At 46.7% G+C, this 14,314-nt stretch overlaps 1 protein-coding gene across 1 annotated transcript; it reads left to right on the top strand.

The window, feature by feature from the left end:
- Positions 1-1,534: 1,534 nt before the first annotated feature.
- Positions 1,535-14,314, top strand: LAMP5 (lysosomal associated membrane protein family member 5). The gene is made up of 6 exons (XM_032461170.1): positions 1,535-1,615; positions 2,181-2,353; positions 2,731-2,862; positions 2,985-3,090; positions 4,433-4,621; positions 13,434-14,314. Exons 1-6 carry the CDS (start codon positions 1,552-1,554, stop codon positions 13,610-13,612), a joined length of 843 nt encoding a protein of 280 aa, XP_032317061.1. The 5' UTR covers positions 1,535-1,551; the 3' UTR covers positions 13,613-14,314.

The following is a 14,314-nucleotide window of genomic DNA, read 5'->3' as shown; positions in this document are numbered from 1 at the left end:
TACTGTTACAGAAATAGGTTTGAAAGAATCATTATACACTTTGTAGCAAGCAGAATGTCAGAATATTATTATACTTAAAACAGCACTCTATACATTTCAAGAATATGAATTAGAGATTTCAGGTTTTAGCTTATTATTTGATCATTGAATAAAGATTTTTAAGTGGAAATCTATTTATGGCATATTTTAGAGTCAAAGTATTATATAAGGAAAAGTGAAGATGATCCCTATGGAGTTAAATCATATGATTTTTCTATTTTAATTCTACTGACCATATGACATTGGGGAAGGTCATTGAATTTTTCTGAGCCTCAATTTTGGGGTATGTACAACCACAATAATGTATATCTTCCCTTGCCTCCCTTCCAAGGTTGTAGGGAGGATGAAATTTGACAATGCACATAAAAATACTTTGCAATTTTTTTGCTTATTATGACATTGTTTGTTTTATGACATTATACTGCTGATTATTTACATAATGAAATATCCTCTAGGAAATAAAATATCTGGACATCACTACAGTCAATAAGGACAGTATGTCTATTGCTGAAAGAGCTGTATTGTGATTCATGGAGCAAAAATGTAAAATTAAACAAGCTGCTGAAAACGTAAATATAGGAATTAGCCCAGTGGTATTTGTTTTTCTGTCCCACTGAGGCTTTGGAGTTAATACCAATGTGTGTGTGTTTATATAACTATATACTGTCCTAAGAGATCCTAGAGAACTCCCACCAACTTTGGGCTCACTTACATTCTTGTCACAATGTAATTAGTGAGAGTAGGTGACCCCACAGTTCAGAATCCTCAAGCAATCTGAGAACAGAACTCACAGAAAATAAGCCGAATAGATACACTGCAATGACTGATGGCTTCCTTTGAAGAGGCGTCAATTTAACTTTAAATCCCTGAGCTCATCGAGAGCAGGGGAGAGAAAGGGTTGTCTTCAAATGCAGGAAGCTGTTGCCATAGCATTTGCCTCCTCTATCCCTGCCTACTTCTCCTCCCCACAAGCTGCAACAATTTGTGCTCCACCGTTTTCCTTCAGGAACCAGATGCATTTTTCAAAAGCCGGGACTCCAGTGGTGTGATACCTTCACCACTTAATAACTGTACCGGTAAGGATATTGAATAAGTCTGAGGGTGCTATTAAGTTTCTCAGGACAAAATCATCTTTGCAGATGCAATTGCAGCACAGGAAACAGACTCAGGGAGAATTTTATCCCTCCCAAATCTCATTGGCCCTCTGCACAAGCCAAGCCACAATCACTCCTGCAACACAACCGAATCCTTTCAGCACTTGCAGCCGTGGACAGCTCCCTCGCCGCGCGGGCCAGTTCTCCGCAGTGAGGTGACTCGCGTTCAGCCTGCGCGGTTCGGTGCGGTACTCGACACCAAGTCCGCCAGCGCACACTGCACACGCGCTCCCTCCCTCCTCCCTCTCGGTGCCCCCGCCCCTCGCTCACCCGGCTCACTCCAGCGGCGACTTTGAGGGATTCCCTCTCGGGCAGCCTCTGCAGCATCACATCTGGCCTCAATCGCTGCTCCGAGATCATGGATCTCCGAGGAAGAACCGTTCTCAGCGTGGACAGACTTCGATTTCTTCTGATGCTGTTCTGTGAGTAGCGTTTTGGCAACCGCCAGGGCAGGGTTCACTCTTTGCAGAGAATCGAATCTGCATAGTAAAGTTTAAGGTCAAATGTGGCCCTAACGTTGTGTGTGTGTGTGTGTGTGTGTGTGTGTGTTTCCTTTTTGTGGGAGTGGGGGTTGGGGGGTGGGGGAGCGGAGGGACTTCCCCTCAGTGGCAGGAAATTCCCCAGAGAGCCACACACCTGTATGGCAATCCCAGACAAGATGCTGTAGGGTCCTGCTTCGTAGGGCTCAGAGCATTGCCAAGAAAGCTTTGGTTTACGAGCCTAAGATTAAGAAAAGGGTCAATCTGAATACAAATTAGTAAGGTTTACATTTTTAAATGTTTTATTTTGATTATAAATTAACAGCAACGAAGTCGGATTTGTTGACGCTAGGTTAGAGAAATGGCTCTCAGAGGGCACAGCAGCCGGCAGGGAAATTTATCACCCCAAAGTCCACAGACCACGATCTTTCCACCCCTGTGCCCAAGACGAGAGGGCTCGCTGAGGCCCAAACCGATAGAATTTTTTGTTTGCTTGTTTGTTCTTCAGATACAATGGCTGGAATCATGGGAGAACAAGAAGTGGAAAATCTTTCAGGCCTTTCGACTAATCCTGAAAAAGATATATTTGTGGTGCGGGAAAATGGGACGACGTGTCTCATGGCAGAGTTTGCAGCCAAATTTATTGTCCCTTATAATGTGTGGGCCAGCAATTCTGTCGATGTAAGGAACCTTTTCCCTCCCAGCTTGCTCCTAGGGCTCCAGGGGAGAAGGGCACACTCCCTTAAGGCCCTGAAGACCTAGGTCGCCCGTCTTCCCCTCTGCGCCCTACAGGCTGCTCCTGAATGCTGCATGGGGGTTCAGGCTTATAACGCCTTCTGCCCGCCCTGCCTGCTTGGAAAGAACCTCTCCCCCGCCCCTTTCTCTGCTTCCCTAACGGCCGGGTCTGCACGCAGAGCATCTAACCGCATGTTCCCGGACCTGGGAGCGCGCGCGCAAAGGAGCGCCCAAGCGTGCGATCCGGAGTTTGGACGCGCCGCCCTTTACAGCTCGCACTCCGGCCCGCGCGCTGAGGGGGTGCGGGGCGTCTGTGTTCCCAGCTGCTCACGGAACAAGCTGATATCTCACTGACCCGGGGAGCTGAGGTGAAGGGTCGCTGTGGCCACAACGAGTCGGAGCTGCAGGTGTTCTGGGTGGATCGCGCGTATGCACTCAAAATGCTGTTTGTAAAGGTAACTGCGGCGGGGCGCGCAGAGAGGGAGTCAGACTCCGGGAGGGTTGGGCACAGGGGCTGCCCTAGGGTTTCCCCACTCAGATTCGCGGGGGCGGTTAACGCTCTTCCCCCGCTCAGCAGGAAAGTCACAACATGTCCAAGGGACCCGAGGCGATGTGGAGGCTGAGCAAGGTCCAGTTTGTCTACGACTCCTCGGAGAAGACCCATTTTAAAGACGCAGTGGACGGTGAGTAGAGGATAGCGCGGCTGGGGAGGGAGCCTGGGGAACTCAGACACAGAGGGCAGGCGATCGCAGGCTTGCAGGCTAAATTCCTCCAGGGTTTTGGAAACGGATCCGGCCTTGCTCTCCCTGGCCAAGTCCGCCCTAGTCTTGCTCTCCAAGGCGGAGGAAGCCGGAGCGCTGTGGAACCGCTGGTGCTCTGGACTTGCAGACGCGCAAGGAACCCAGCCGTCACCCATCGCCTGATCCTGGGTGAGATGTCTCTTGAGGGCCTGTCTTCCGGTGGCTGCTGCAGGATGACCTTCTTACCACTTGTCCTTTAAAGGCGCACGAAGAAGGGCAAGGCTGCATTTTTTATTGTCTTTTGCACCCCCTTATTTTCCTTTCGTGCTTAAACTTCAAAGGGGCCTTATGACTTTCCTTTTCGGTCAGAATTTCATGGCCTTCAGCTCTTTTGGCCCTTGGCAGGAGGCCTCACCACTGCAGCCACCCCGGAGTGGATTCTGAACATTTCCTAATTTATTAACCTTTCCTGCCCATCACTCCAACAACTCACCCAGAACCCCCAAAAATATGGTGGCAAGAGGAACACCCAGAACCCCCCAAAAATATTGTGGCAAGCTCCAGTTAGTGCTGGCATCTGCAGGGGCCATCAAAGACCACATTTAAATTAATGCATTTATTTTGTAAATTGTATGATCTACTCATAATGAAACTTTCCATGCTCTGGGCACCTGAATAGTGAAAAGATTTTTATTGAACGTCTACAAGAATACATATGTGATCCTTCCCTCTTCATCACAGTAAAAAGGGCATCTCTTCACCAAAATCCATATGCAAACATTTCCCATAGTTAAATTAGACCGAAAAAAAAAAACAAAACCAAACAAAACCCCTAACTCAGAAAAGGAGAACAGAGGTTGGGGGAGGCCTCCAACGGTTAAGTTTGTGTGCAAGGGTGTCTGCCCAGAGCACTAACAGCAGTCATGCTTTGCTGAGGAAGATGCTTTATTTTTTTGCAGGCCAGTGTGAGATGTGGAAAATCAAGTCCCTGTTCTTTCTGTGTCTTTGGAATCTCTGTTGTTAGGTTTTATATAGTTAAAAGGGTTAGGTTTTAGGTATCCCTCTCCTCTTCCAAAAACAAATTCCAAATTAATACTTAAGGAGACTCCCTGCTCATGAAAGAATGGGTGCATTCACCCCTCTGATGTCATCGGCAGAGCCCCAGCTGGGCAAGACAACACAGAGGATTGGAGGGGAGTCTGGAGCTGAGAGCCAGCTATCCAGCACATGAGGAGGGTTCTGCCAGCGAGAGGGGCCTAACTATTGCTTTGGGCCTTCCCTGCAGCTGGGAAGCACACAGCCAACTCGCATCACCTCTCTGCCTTGGTCACCCCAGCTGGGAAGTCCTACGAGTGTCAAGCCCAGCAGACCATTTCACTGGCCTCCAGCGATTCGCAGAAGACCATCACCATGATCCTGTCTGCAGTCCACATCCAGCCCTTTGACATCATCTCTGATTTTGTCTTCAGTGAAGGTAGGCAGGTGGAGAGGCAAGAGGAGATGGGGGAGGAAGGTGGAAAGACTGAGCTCAGGAGGGACGTGGAAGGGGAACTGCCAGGGTGCCACTGGGATTTTCTCTACAATATCGTGGTGCTGCCTCCCTCTGTACAAAGACTAAATGCAGCAAACTGAGCCATATCAACTTCCTTCAATGGCTGCTTCTTTTCCCCTCTCTCTTGTTCTTCACTTCCTTCTTTTCCTCTTTCTTTCTTTCTTTCCCTTCTATCCTTTTTTCTCCTTATTTCTTTATCTTTCCCTTCCTCCCCTCCTTTGCCAAAGGAGGAACTTGATAGGGAGAAAGACAAGAAAGTCACTTGGGAGAACATATACAATTTTGATGCAAGTTTCCCAAGGGAAAGTCAGCTAACAATCCCAAGCAGTTAACTAGAGAGCCCTGGATTGGAAAAAGGCCTCTGCTTCTGTGGGCCTCAGCTTCTCCATGTTCTCTAGACATTTCCAGCTCTAGGTTTCCCACCATTTCCATTTCCACTGTGAGTCTAAGGTTTTGAATGCAATAGGTCTGTGTGTGTGTGTGTGTGTGTGTGTGTGTGTGTGTGTGTGTGTGTGTGTGTGAGTCATGAAGTCCTGCTTCTATCCAGCACTTACCTTTGTGGGGAAGGACACACACGAAGCTCCAGGGAGGCAAGGGTCCCGGATCCACTCCCTCTGGGGCGTGAAGGAAGGGCTTCTTGTCAGTCTGTGGGAGCCCTGAAAGGGGACCAGGCAGGATGCAGTGGGGGCAGGTTCAGGGTGCCCGCGTCCTCTTGGTTTCTCTGCATCCCAGCAGAGGTAGGGTGGGAGGGGAGCCCACCTTCTGCAGTTTGTCCAGATCTAGCAACAATTTACACTGGGCAAGGGTAGGGTAAGTGACTCCTTCAGCTCATTTGTTTTCTCATTCTCTTTTGTCTGGAGGAGGTTGTTAAAGACAGCTTAATATTCTTGTTCATTCCTATGGTTAAGAAATGGGGAGAGATTCTGATTGCTTGATGGGTACCTGCCTTTGGGCTAGAGATCCCAGGTAAATATGACCATTTGAATGTGTAGGATATTAGGGAATCCCCATCTGGATCACACACACGTCATTCAATCATCCCCAAGGAGTCCACCCTTCATAAGATGCCCCTCGCACTCAAAGTATACTGAACAGCATTTCTCCCCCCATGATTGTCCAGAAGGCACGTGGGAATTCCTGCGTTAAACTGCCCTGGACGGAATGAGCTGCTTCTTATTCATCTTTGTATTTTTAGCACCTAATCCAGTGCTTGGCACATCGCAGATACCCTGCTAACTTTGTTGAACTGATATTCTGAAACTGTGGACTCAATTAATATGGATACTTCCAGATGCTTCAGTGCCAGGCACATCAGAACTGAATCAGTCTAGTAAAGCCGTGTCACACTTACCTGTAATGTGGCAATATGGAAGCTAGTCCATTTCCATGTATTTTCTACAAAATTGAAACTAAACTAAATGTCAAGATCCGGACACTAAAAAACAAAAAACTGTTGGATTAGGAAAGTATTTATAAAATCCAACAGTATCTTTCTTAAACTGAAACCATTACATATAATTCAAAGTCACTGGACTTAGGACTATTGCTGAACGGGAATTCATTATGAAAATACTAGATCATGTAATATCTGTCCCCAGGGAACTTACCATAGATACTTTTGAGTTTATATGGGTATTTTCTATAGTTGCTAATCACTTTGTTTTTCACTGGCCGGCGTCTTCACTTCTTGGCATTACTGGTGCTGTAATGACAGCTTTTACTAGATCCTTACCACAACTTCACCCTAACCCTGCTCTGGGTTATTTCTAAGTTGTTGCTTACAGTCATTTGTGAACGGAGAACTTACATCTCATCGGCGTTAGAACTGTGTACAAAATAAGAGTAAATGAAGACTGAATAAGGAGCCGAGCTATTTTCCTAAAAATCCATGATGCTCTTGGGGTGGACTTTATGACGTCTTTTGTATAAACAGCAGTTTTCCTCCACGTCCAGAGCCTAGATGGGTCGACTTGCAGAGTTTGCAAGCACACATAACTTTCTGAATGCAGATGTGTAAAGCACAAGCAAATTGCACTTGTCTTACCCAGGCTTTTCTGAGTAATAATTAGGATGTCCCCTCCTCTGTGGTGCCCTGGGGCTCAAGCCATTCAGCTCTTGGGAGGAACCTCATTCAGAATCACTCACTGGATCGATGTGATGTGCCTTTGTGTGGCAGGACTCCTTTTGTTCCTGGCTTCTCTTGTCTGTGCCTCTCAGCCCCTGCCCCCAGGGTGTTTTGTAGGAGATGGTTTAATTTGATTTGGTGCAATCTGAAAGAGCCCTTTTGGAGTGCCTTTTGGGGACCTGGCACTAGGTCCCCACCACTAGAATAGAAGGAGGCTCTAGATGTGTTGCTGATGTGTGTGTGGGTGTGGATGGAGCACGCCTGCGTGGGGGGCATCCGGTTATATGTCTGCACACCCGCTGCAGGGCTGTGTACTTGTGCTCCGTCATGTGTGTGCAGGACCTACAGCAGAAGGGTTTCCCATGAAGAGCCTCTTCCCAGTATAAGGGGGTCATGCCTAGTGGTCTGCAGTCTCCTACATGTCTCCTTCATAGATTCTGAGAAAAGCAAGGAAGGGTTAGTGAAATGGGAGAGTGGACACTCATAGGGCCTGAGAGCAGCCTGGTTGGGGATGACGTCTTGATCACGCAAATCCCTTTAGTGCATTGAGCTTGGCTACTACCCTGATCCCTGGCCAAAATCGCTTAGCTTAGCATATCTCTAGCTTCACTGTGCACAACAGTGGTGATCGTGTTAACACAGAGTCTGGTTCATTCGGTCTGGGGGCAGAGCCCAAGAAGCTCCATTTCTAGCAAGCTCCCTGGTGATGCTGCTGGTCCATGGCAAACTGTGCAGAGATGGGGGGAAGGTTGAGGGAGTTTTGAGCTGATCTAAGAAAATGATAGGAGCATGCAAGGCAGTGGTAACACACAAGCCTCACTGGGTGGCGCTTGGACAGGGTTGGGTGAGAAAAGCCTCTCATAGCATGCGACTGTCCACAGGGAGGCTTACAGCATGCTGGGGACTGCTATCCAGAAGGAGAGGAGGGCAGGGGATTTCTTGTCAGGGAGAGGGGTGTCAAGAGGGAGCTAACAGTCTAGGTCTCTGGGTAAAAGAGCTCTGAGGGCAGCAGAAGCTGGGTATTTATCTTATCAAGAGCATCATTGTACGCAAAGCAGGCAGGCTCTAAATGGCTAAAAATGTGTTTGGTCTGTTTTTAAAGTAACTAGATGTGTAAAAATTTGAGTTTGGCCCAGGAAGGCTTTTGAGCTAATGGGTCTCAGCTTGCAGTTAAAATATAAACCACCAAGGGGCCAATCCATAGGGGCTGGCTTGTTTCTATAACAAATACACTTGATGTGGCAAAACTCACCTGTAGTTCAAGGCAGCCCACGGTTTCACAGCTGGTGTTGGGTAATTGTCCTTCCATAATTCACTCCTTGTCGTGGGTCCCTTTGTGGCCCCTGAAGACTTCTGACTGTGATGGGATGGGGGATGCATCACTGGGAGGGAACAAATCTACCTGAGTATTTGAAAGGCTTGAATTAAAGGCAACTTCATGGGTCAGGACAGAAGAAAGATAATAGAACACGAAAGTGTCTCTGTGCCCCTTTGTTAGAGACTCAGGTTTAGGAGGCATTCAAATCACCATGTATAGACCCGGCCCTTCTTAATTCTCAAGGAGGGGGGAAACAAAGAAACCCGCGAAGGAGGTCCTGAGATCCGCGTTTACAGTGGTGACGCTGAGGCTGGGGGAAGTGGGGTACCGGCCGAGGCTGCACTCCTGGTGGCTGCCAGGGCTGGATGGGAACTTGTCTTTGGGTAGCAGGTGCAGTGCTGTTAACATCAGCTGCTCCCTCTGAGCAACTGTTACAAACACGTGACTGCAGGAGGCGCCTTCAGAAAGGTCGTTGGGTGCCCTGAATTTGGGAGCTTTTATTCATTGTTTCTAACAGCGTGATGGGGAGACCCCACCTGATCAGTATTTTACCCAGATCCATGGGAAAAACTACCTGTGATTTAGTGGAAATGAGTGTACACTACTCCCAGCGGAGCGCCCCAAGGCTGGCTGCCATGCTGCAAACCAGAGACGGGTTTGCCAACGCTGGTCCAGAGCGCAGCGGAGACGTGTGGTTTGCTTGGCACCTCCCAGCCAGGAATAGGGTCAGCTGGGTGGTTGCTCCTCAGGGCCTCCTGGGGGAGCATGCAGAGGGGGAGGCTCCTGTTATTAACACCACAGAGGACTGTAGAGAGGGTTGGAATACGGGGGCCCCGTGCAGGGCCGTGGAGCTGGCCAGCTGTGGAATTCGGTCCTGGAACACGGTGTTTTAGGTCTGATTCTGCAAGAAGCAGATCCTCTTTGAGTGTGTAAGTAGTTTATTTAGGAGGTGGTTCTAGAAAGCACTGTTAGGGGTGGGGAAGTGGGCTGGGAAGACAAGGCAGCTAGTAGAGGTGTGTAAGTGAGCAGGTTACCACTGTGGGCCCCTGGGGCTCGCAGGGCTGGCACCCACCTCCGAGTTATCCCACCAACTCCCATCTGCCACGGACGTTGACTCTCTGGGACGGGCGTCTAACCTGCCTTGTAGTCAGAACCCACTGGAATGTGTGGGAATGTTGAATGCAGAGGGGACAAGATACTGTCTGTGTCTGCCCTGGTGGAGCTTACAGGCTAGTGGGAAAGAGTTTATATAACTCTCCCTTATGCTCGCTGTGTTCCTGGCATGCAGTGACATCAATGAACCATGCTTTTATTATCTTATTTATTTTTATGTTTACGTCTTGGTGACAGTATCTGCTTATCTCCAGCCAAAGATCTCCAAAGCCCGCTCATCGTAACAGCTTCTGAGTACACAAAACATCTTTTACTGAGGTTACAGGAGTCCAGAGTCAGCCAAAGGAAATGTGGGAAGAAGGGCAAACCCCTCTTTCTAGCTGCCCTGTCAGACAGCAGAGGGAAGCACAGCCAGCAAAAGTCTTGCCCTCCTTCACAGCAACAGCCGTCGGCTTGACTCCTGGCCTGTTACCCATCTCAGTGCTGTTCGTTTAGGGACAATACAGAGTCCTCACGGTTTGTTTGCCTCAGGGATTAAATGCAACTTTAAAATGCTGTAGTCATCAAACAAAACAAAATTAAACACACGCCTAGAAAACAGAACCTGAGATGAATCAGGACTTCTGTGCGGACACCAGGCTGATGGTTGAGGGGACCTGAGTTGGCAGGCGGCAGTGGACAGTTACACCTCTTTTGACTGATCTGTTTTCTTCTGGTTCTTTCCAGTGACTGGGCTGGTTGTTGCTTTTTCCAGTCATGGACCGTCTACCCTGGGTCTCTGTTTTGAGTTCTCTAGAGCCGTAAGTCCGGCCCTGGCAGAGGCATGAGGGGCCCCAAGGCTGTGGATGTAGATGAGGAATTAGGGGTCTCTGAGCACCCGGAGCCAGATGCTGAGCGGGGCTAAGCCTAGGGGTGCTCTTTTCCCAGGCAGAGGTCACAGTCAGCAATCCTTGTTTTGCAATCTGTGGGTTGTGTAATCAGTTTACTGCACAGGATATTAACCCTGGGGTCCACAGTTCTGTGGATAGAATTCAGGAGGGTCTGTAAATTTCAGTGGGAAAAATTCACGCCCTTATCTTCACTAATTTCTAATTAATATCTAACATTTCCTTGGATTATAAATAAAGGTAATAACCCACAGTGGTATTAGTCATACCTGTGTCTTTGTCACCAACAGAAACCATAGATGCTTTCCTCCCACGTGTTTGTGCAGCTCTTGCAAAGTAACAATGACGCGTCTCACTACTTTGCCATCACAGCCCACATCCTTGTGCACTAATAAAGAAGTACGTATGCAATTGTCTCCCGGATTATTTAAAAATAGCTGAATTATTTAAGAGCTGCATTTCAGTGTAGTCTATTTCACTTGTCATCTTATGGATTTCATTCTTACGCATTTATAAGCATTATTCTGAGAAGGGGCGATAATTTCATCAAGTGGACACTAAAAAGATTATAACCTCTGCTTTATCGGGTCATGACCAGCACGATTTTAAATGAAAGAGAATAGAAAAGAGGATAAATTATTAGAGGCACAAAGTAAGGATAACTACTGCTCTATAAAACTTTGGTTTTGGTGATGTGTGTCTACATAGGTTCAGGGCTGTAATGTAAAATATAGTTTTTCCTGTGGGTCAAAGGCAGGGTGAAAAACATTGATTTAAGCCTGAGAGGGGAATGTGTATCCTTCTTTTATGGGTTCACAATCTCTTATCTAATACCCTTGGGGCTAGATGTTTTTTCGGAGGTCAGAATATTTTGGACTTTCAGAAGAGAATGCATCGCATCATCCATACATTATATGAGACCCAGGAGAGTCAGGGCAGCCCCGTGAAATCAAACATATGAATGTATCTGTTTCCTGCGGGGAAACACGTGCATCTTTGTGCTGAGGAGGAGAAATGACACTCAGGGGTGTCCTGACGTTAGTTGAAGCCAGCTTTTGCTGCCAAAGGAACGATACAAAGTACTTGTGATTTCCAGAGCTTTGTGGATTTTGGAATGGTGGAGAGGGAAGGAGGGCTCAGCCGTTCCCCTTTATGTGACCACTTAATGAATGCAGGTGGGTGGGGACGCGGAGTCAGTATTTTTCAGGATAATTTTGACATCCCCTTAGTTTTCCGTGATTAACTTTGACCGGTCCATAGTTTAATACTCACTTTATATTCCCTTTCCTCTCATATTGTTAGTTCACGTTTTCCCCTAAGGCAACAAAAAGCAATTTTTAAAGAAATAAACCATAATAGTATTTCAACCACATTTTTTTTTTTGCCAAAATACATCATGCTTTTCACCTCCATCTTCATTCGAGGATATATGATATATTCCCCATAACTACACCAGTGTTATTATCCATTTAAGGATAATACTTTTGGTACTTTGATTCTGACACCAATTCTGAAGTGTGAGTGTTTTCACCAACCACCATGCAATTCTCTAACACCAGCTGGGTGGCCTACAAGTCAACTCAGTTCTGACACCATCTACCTGGAGCTGCCATCAGACCCCACAGGTGAAGGGCTCAGTTCTTCAAGACTGCCCTCTGTCCCCACTTCAGGTGCCAAACACCCAGGATACCACCTGTTCTTCTGACAGACCTGCTTATGGATTGGAGGTCCCCACCTCCTCCTTGGGTTTGATTAATTTACTAAAGCCGCTCATGGAACTCAGAGAATAACATTCTACTCACTAGACTACTGGCTTGTTATAAAATGAAATAACTCAGGAACAGCCAGATGGAAGAGACACACAGGGCAAGGTGTGGGGAAAGAGCGCAGGGCTTCCATGATCCCTCCAGGCACCATTTTCCCCAAATCTCCATGTGTTCCCGACTGGAAGCTCTCCGAACCCTGTCCTTTTGGGGTTTTACGGACATGATTGATTAGATCATTGGCCATTGGAGACTGAACCCAATCTTCAGCTCCTCTTCCCTCCCAGGAAATCAGGAGGGAAGGCTAAAAGTTCCAACCCTTTAATCTAATGGGGGCTGGTTGGTTCCCCTGCCAACCAGCCCCCAACCTTAGGTGACCTAAGGGCTTTCCTAAACTCATCTCATTAACATAAACTCAGGTGTGATTGAACAGGATTTGTTAGGAATATCCAGCGATGAGTTTGCAGTGGCACACGGAAACTGAGCAAACGCCACAGTCTACGTTAACATTACACAGGTGTCGGTGTGTTGTGGTGAGGAGAAAACCATTGGTTGTTAACAAAATCTCTACGCCAAGAGACCCCACTTCTTTTTTTTTTTTTAAATGGTAAAGCCAAATTTTATTATATTCAGATCTCAGTTCTCAGATGATGGTTACGTTTTTTTGTTTGTTTTTTAAACATTTTTTTATTGAGTTATAGTCATTTTGCAATGTGTCAAATTCAAGAGACCCCACTTCTACTCACTGTTCTCTTCATAGAGGCAACGGTGTATCACGGGAAAAAACCAACCTTCTGTCTTTGGAGTTCTGGGCCCATAATTGTCCCTGGTGCACCAGATGACAATAAGTCTCTTCCCCAGGAAATGGGTATATCGGGCCACAGGCTATTATGAATAAAGCTTCTATGAACATTTATGTTCAAGTCTTTTTGTGTCCATATTTTTGCATTATTTTTGGGTAAATACCTAGGAACGGAATTCTGGATTGTTAGGTAAGTTCTAAGGCATATTTGCCTTTATTAGAAACTGCTAAACAGTTTCACAAAGTGGTTGTGCCATTTCCCACCAATGGTAGATAAGCATTCCAATTGTGCCAAATCATTGTCAACACTTGGAATTTTCAGACTTTCTGAAAGCTGTGTATTTATCTGTGATTCTGTCTATATACATTAGACATCAGTAAGAAGTTCAAAAAATTAAATCAACAATTAAAATGGTGGTGGTTGTGTCTCATGTCCAAACTGAATATTTAAATAAATCATTTGGATATTTTATTGACATCCTCCAGGAATTCAGTAACTGAATGTTGTCCTATTTAATTGGTATGTTTTTATTGCACAGTATGCAGAAATATTAAGGGGTGAGGTCTTCAAGTTGGTTGAGAAATACTATTTCTGAAAAAATATTTCCCTAAAGTTTCCTTGAGAAATCTTTTCATCTCTAGCTGCCTTTCTTTTTGTTGTTGGGACTTACGGTTCAGAATATTTTGACAGGACCTCATTGCTTTTCTTCTTCTTTCCCGTTTCAGAGCATAAATGCCCAGTGGACGAGCGGGAACAGTTGGAGGAAACCTTGCCTCTGATTTTGGGGCTCATCTTGGGCTTTGTCATTGTGGTAACGCTGGTGATTTACCACATCCACCACAAAATGACTGCCAACCAGGTCCAGATCCCTAGGGACCGATCCCAATATAAGCACATGGGCTAGGGGCCATCAGACAGGCAGCCCCCAAGCCCCTCTCCCCCTGGCTGGATCAGATAGAGAAACAAAAGCACTTTCCACCTTGTACACGGGATATACCAAAATAGCTACAACCAAACAGGCCTGGGTATTCAAGTCTTGTTTGGCCTGCATCCATGCTTAAACCCCGGGATGGGGGGATTCTTTTGGGTTCACGGGGTGAAGAGCAGTTGTTCTCTCTCTGCTGGGGATTGGGAGGGAGAGGTCAGCCAGCTTTATGCTCATGGTGGCTTGGCTTTGACTCTCCAAGGAGCAACACATACAACTCAGAGGCGTATTTGGGTCTAAAGTTTAGGGAGTGGAACCACAGTTCTTTTGGAAAGATAGCTCTTAAGGTTCAAGAGGAACATTGGATGCTTTGATCCCTTGAAAACAGATGGCTTACCCTATACTGTTGTCAATGCACACAAAACACAGCCTGACGCTCCCTGCAGCAAGACCCCTGAAAGTGACCTGTGCTTCTGGCTGGCGTTCCGCATGTCTGGTCATTGTCTTGGGAATGTTTCACTGCTCCCTGCATCCAGTGACTTCGCAGCACAAGAACCTGTTTAATATAACTATGCAGAGTTGTTTGGACTTCATAGTGCATCAGGTCTGACTAAGGGGACCTGAAGAAGCAATCCATGTGAATTTGTTTTTCAAAATGAATTAAAACACAGTACTGTCTAA

This window comes from Camelus ferus, chromosome 19 (assembly GCF_009834535.1).
Source record: "Camelus ferus isolate YT-003-E chromosome 19, BCGSAC_Cfer_1.0, whole genome shotgun sequence".
Classification (NCBI taxonomy): domain Eukaryota; kingdom Metazoa; phylum Chordata; class Mammalia; order Artiodactyla; family Camelidae; genus Camelus; species Camelus ferus.
This window is presented reverse-complemented; position numbering and strand designations above follow the sequence as displayed.

Excerpts from the sequence above, each read along its gene's own strand:
- LAMP5 (XM_032461170.1), top strand. The coding sequence starts at position 1,552 with ATGGATCTCCGAGGAAGAACCGTTCTCAGCGTGGACAGACTTCGATTT. Across the intron at positions 1,616-2,180 it reads ATTTCTTCTGATGCTGTTCT|ATACAATGGCTGGAATCATG; the intron begins GTGAGTAGCGTT and ends TTTGTTCTTCAG. Across the intron at positions 4,622-13,433 it reads TGATTTTGTCTTCAGTGAAG|AGCATAAATGCCCAGTGGAC; the intron begins GTAGGCAGGTGG and ends TTCCCGTTTCAG.